Here is a 5,883-nt window from a genome sequence, read left to right on the forward strand (position 1 = left end):
ATGACGAGGGTGTTGGCAGACCAACGACACCTTCGTCACCTCCATTGCAATATCAGCGACCTAGGTGTCCAGTAGACTTGAACTTTGACCACCTACCGCACTACATTGATCGACACCATTTTGTTCATCAGCAACACAATGTACAACCACCAGTCGGTATACTCGAGGTTGGCATGACCTTTGATGACAAAGCACAATGTATTCGAGCAATCAAAGAATACAACATCAGAAATCATTTTGATTGTAGAACAATTTACTCTGACCAGAGAAGGCTAAACTTCGTTTACAAGTTACATGAAAATGGTTGTACATGGAGCTTGGGCGCATGCAATTCAAAGAGGCATAACAAATGGATTATCAAGAGTATCAGAGGTCATCATACTTGTCTCGTGCCGATGCTCAGACAAGATCATCGCCAACTCGACAAACACGTCATAGTACAGATCATCCAACCAATTGTCAAAATAAACCCAACCGTCTCCATCAAGACGTTGATTGCAGAGATAAAAACGTTCATGAATTATATCCCATCCTACAAGAACACATGGTTAGCAAAGCAAAGAGCGTTGGAGATGATTCATGGAAACCGGGAAGAATCATACGCCAAACTGTCAAAACTTTTTGGAGCTTTGCAATCTTGTATTACCGGGACTGTGGTCGCTGCTCAAACAGGATCCTTGTATGAGGGGGGAGAAATAGTACCGGGCAAAAGGTTGTTTAAACGTGTCTTTTGGTCATTTGGTCCATGCATTAATGGTTTTGCATACTGCAAACCCATAGTACAAGTAGATGGTACATGGCTTTACGAGAAGTATACTAGCACACTGTTGATAGCTACCACACAAGATGAAGCTAACCATATCTTCCCGATTGCCTATGCCATTATAGAAGGGGAGACAACTTCAGCTTGGGGTTTTTTCTAAAGAATTTGAGAAGACATGTTACTCCGCAAATTAACATTTCTCTCATTTCATACCGACACCCCTCAATTATAAGTGCCTACAATAACCCAAGTAACTTATGGGTCCAGGACACATCCCATTTCATTTGCCTGTGCCACATTGTACAAAACTTTGTTCGCAGTAACTCAAACTGCAAACATTTAAAGAAACCACTCAGGTTGGCTGGTGAGAATCTATTTTATTTATTCGTTAAAATTTACTTTCAATCAAATTTTATAACATAATACATTCATTGAATATTTACAGGTTACGCATACACGGAGAAGATGCACTGGCGACATCTTGGGGATATCCGTGCGAATAAGCCAAGTGCAGCTAAATGACTTGATCAATTACCCAAACAAAAATGGGTGCAATGCTTCGATGAGGGGAAACGTTGGGGACATATGACTACCAATTTGTCGGAGTTTGTTAATTCCATGTTCAAAAACACAAGACATTTGTCGGTGTCATCGTTGGTTGAGGAGACGTATTTCAAGACCACACAACTTTTTGCTAATAGAAGTCGACAAACTCAAGCAATGATCAACTCTGGCTCACAGTATTCTGAAGTCGTCTTCGATGCAATGAATAGCAGTCAACAACAATCTAATACACACATTGTAAATGAATTCGACAGACACAATCACACTTTTATTATAACAAAGACTCAATCCCCACTTGAAACACCCAGACCACCCGGAAGGTTTAGAGTAATGTTACAATCCCAAAAGTGTGATTGTGGTGAATATCAGGCTAAACACTTACTGTGTTCTCACGTCATGGCTGCTTACAAATCTGTCAATGTTGATCCCATGACCCATGTGCCGATGTTATTCACCTTACAACACATTTTGCATATTTACGACAACTCCTTTGGTTTATTGCCACACGAATCAATGTGGCAAGAATATGAAGGAGATCAATGGGGTCTTGATCCAAAGAGAAAGAGAACTGCAAAGGGTCGTCCCGTTTCAACTCGCATTCTTACTAAGATGGACGAAGACGAAAATGAACGACCACGTAGAAAAAAATGTGGACTTTGCCGGTGACATGGTCATAGTAGAAACAATTGTCCTAATATATCCTCATCTTAAGTTTTTCCTTAACCAAATGTCATTGTTTAAATATTTTATTGATAATGCAGTGTAATATTCTTCTCTAGATAAATTGTTAAAAGCTTTAGTTTTATCATTTGTAATTAAATCTAATGACATAAATAAACTAATTATATTTAGTAAAATAATTAAATTAAAAATTAAAAATTTTGACTAAAATCAATGTATTATTATACAAAATTCAGATTTAAAAAAAATATTCAATAAAAATATCTTAAATAAATTAAATAATATAACAAAAATAATTAAATTTAATAATATCATTTTTTAATAAAAAATTATAAAATAATCCTTCAAAAATTAATTTAATAAATATATAATTTTAATATATAATAAAATAATTTTATATAATATAATATTTAATTTTAATTAAATTTTGATTTATATATATATATATATATATATATATATATATACACATAAAGCAAAACATCACCAACGGAAGTCGGGGGTGGCCAAACCCGACTTCCTTCAAAAAAAAAAAAAAAAACAGGTAACTGGTGTAGTCCAGGAATAAGATACAAAAGTAGTGTAGTTTAGGTATTTTTATGACAGAGAGTGTGTAGATAGGTAAAAAAACCGCACACGCGATCCTTGGCCTTCTTTCACAAACTTTTTACTATTTAAAATGTTATATTTACTCATAATTAACTAATTATATGCAATATATGAAATTTAAAATGTATTTGAAATTTGAGTTTTTCAGCCTAGAGATGAAGAAGGATATTTTAAATTATTTTAATTTATTATATTTTTTATTATTTTGTTAAATGTATTTATATTTAAACATATTTAATTGTAAATTTAACTATATTTTAGTTAATTTAATATTTTTACTTTTATTTAATTTTTAAAATATGTTTATAATTAAATTTATACAATTGTTTTTTATATTTATTTTGTTAAATATATATGTATAATTAAATGTATTTAATTATAAATAATATGTATATTTTACATTGATTTACATTTTTTTTATTTTTGTTGTGCTAATTGTAAATGATATATTTAGGGTTACTACCCACCTTTGGTTTTTAAATTATTAGGCACTATCAATTAGGTTCTTGAAAGATCAAAAATTAAAATTGTATTTCCGATGTGCAAAAAGTGTGATCAATTAATCTTTCATATTAATTCATATGACTATGTCTATAACGGGTAATTTCACGTATCATTTACGTGAACACGTCATCTACCTAATAACCACCTTCAAAACGTATCAAAAAGTTAACTTTTCACTTAGTCTCTAAACTAATAACTTTTTATTGTTTAAATTCTTGAATTTAATCATTTATTGATATTTTTGGTTCGTGAACTTAACTATGTATTGTCATTTTGGTCACTAAAAGTATTTTTGAATTTTTAATTAAGTCTCACACTATATATAAATTATTAGAATAGTGATATTAAATGACATTTGTTTACAATAATAACAATTATTTATGGTGAAAAAAATTAATGAAAAATAATTGTAAAGTATAGAAATAAAAAATATTATATTTTATATTTGAAATCATATTAGTTTATTTATTATATTTTTTTGGAAGGCTTATTTATTATATTTTATTTAGTTAAAATTCTAAAAAAATTGATTAGTCTAACATTCTACACATATTAATAGAATATAAGATAATAACTTGATTGGGTAGAAGATCTAGGTTGGAACCTTATAGAATCTTATTAGTAATGTCATAAATTTAACATCTCCTATTGTGATGCAATCACTCATAAATTAGTTTCATATTTATTACATAAATTAAACAACAAAATTGCAGAAAGAATACAAGTGAGAGAATATGGTAATGTCTAGTTATACTAATAATTTCATGTAACACAAGACTTATTGAAAATTTGAAAGTGCTTTTAGAGGCCAAAATGACAATACAAGTTAAATTCAGGGACCAAAATGCCAATAAGTGGTTAAGTTCAAGTACTAAAATGACAACAAATTGTTAACTTTAGAGACCAAATTCAAAAGTCAATTTTTTGACACGTTACAATCATGTAGATGATACGAGATAACCATTAGTTATCATATCTTTTCAACAAAGGTGCCATGTAGGGACAACTATTTGAGTTAGCGGATGAGATTTAATGTTATGACGAATTTGTCTCATTTTTTACACATTCAAGAACAAAACTTTTAATTTTTAATCTTTCAGGGACCCAACTATCAACACCTAACAAAAATAAGGATGAAAATATGTATTTATCCATATATTTAATCATAAATTTTAGCAATTTTTGTAATTAATTTAAGTTAATTTTTATAATTGTAAAAAATTGTGGTAACCTAATAATAATGGACTAAAATGGAGAATAGCCAATCTGGTTGAATTTTACATTGCTACTATGGCTTATCTTCATGTGGTTATTTTTCTCATTCATTTAAAATAAAGGCAGAGTAGGATCACTATTAGAAAAATATGAATTTAACATCAGTCGGTTATTATCAGTTTTATTGAAAACTGATAGGGTAAATAACCACTTTTGTCCCTAAAAGTGCAATTCACTGACAAATGTGTCTCTAAAAGATGTAAATACAAAATTTAGTCCTTAAAAGTGTTAAAAGTACAATAAATATATCCAGCCGTCAACTTCAGTCCATCACTGTTAAAAAAGTTGCCTACGTGGTCATATTTAATTGTCAACGTGGGGACATATTTGTCATGTAACATTTTATTGGCTTTTGATCTTCCCACATGGGAATAGGGATATTTGTGACATTTTCTTCATTCCTCATGCAACATTACGCGCCTTTTTCCCAAATGTTGGTTGTTGGTCTTCTTCTCCTAAACTTCCATAGTTGTTCCACAAAGTGCTTCCTTTCCTTGTTTTTCTTCTTCTGGCTTTGTTTCCTTGTGTTCCCATCGACTGTCACCACAACCACAGTGATCATAGCTTCGTTCCTGTCAACAATCATCGGAGCATTTTCGTCTACTATATCGCACGCCCAGGTATGGATTTTTTCATCCACTCTCTTGTTTTTCTACACTTTTCTTTACTCTTTTTTTTACGCGTATGGCACAATCGACGTCGGCGGCTATTGTCTTCGTCGTCGACGGTTGTTTTAGGGTTTCGACGACTACCGTAATGGCGCCATCGTTGTCATGTTCAATTTTGTGGTTTGGATTTGGGGTTATTACTTATTTTGTTAATTCCTTGGACATGTATCTCGGTGTGTAATAAGCATACTCAAATTACATCTAAAAAGGGTTGGAGATTCTATAACACAATCCAAATGGTTAACAACATTTTTCTTATCCAAGCTAATTTATATGACATGTGATGATAATCTTTTCCAACTTTCAAAAGACCTTTTACTTCAATACTATTGCTGCTACTTCTTCCAAAACAGTTTTTCTATGGGTTGTTTTATAATACTACTAAAATGTTTTAAATTAAGAGTTTTTTTATCTTTATTCATTCTATTTGATAATAATTTTTAATCCATAAAATTATTTATATTGTATTTGTATTGGGACACAATTCAGGACTAGGAATTAGATTAGGAAGTAAAAATATATTTGTGTTCTATATAAAACCTATGGACTAGTCCTTTTGGGGGTAGGATTGAAGGAGAAATATATTCAAAATGGCTTAATTACGTTGAGTAAACATTGTGTGGACTTGTGGATTACAAAAACCCCGAATCCAAACCACAAAATCCAAACAGGTAATTTACACATCGAGATACATGTCCAAGGAATTTACAAAATATTTTTTGTGTTTCCATTTCAAGCTTCAATCCAAACCACATGTCATACAAAATATATTTTTTCTTGGGGATCTTTCCATGTTCGCATATGTTATAATTCACATTA

The 5,883-nt window shown here is 31.0% G+C and overlaps 1 protein-coding gene across 1 annotated transcript; it reads left to right on the top strand.

Moving 5' to 3' along the window:
• The first annotated feature begins 1,348 nt into the window (after positions 1-1,348).
• Positions 1,349-1,993, top strand: LOC114385968. Its single transcript, XM_028345991.1, has one exon. It carries the CDS (start codon positions 1,349-1,351, stop codon positions 1,991-1,993), a length of 645 nt encoding a protein of 214 aa, XP_028201792.1.
• Positions 1,994-5,883: the final 3,890 nt, after the last annotated feature.

Source organism: Glycine soja, chromosome 15, assembly GCF_004193775.1.
Source record: "Glycine soja cultivar W05 chromosome 15, ASM419377v2, whole genome shotgun sequence".
In the NCBI taxonomy this organism is placed as follows: Eukaryota; Viridiplantae; Streptophyta; class Magnoliopsida; order Fabales; family Fabaceae; genus Glycine; species Glycine soja.

Coding starts and splice junctions, on each gene's coding strand:
- LOC114385968 (XM_028345991.1), top strand. CDS start 1,349: ATGACTACCAATTTGTCGGAGTTTGTTAATTCCATGTTCAAAAACACA.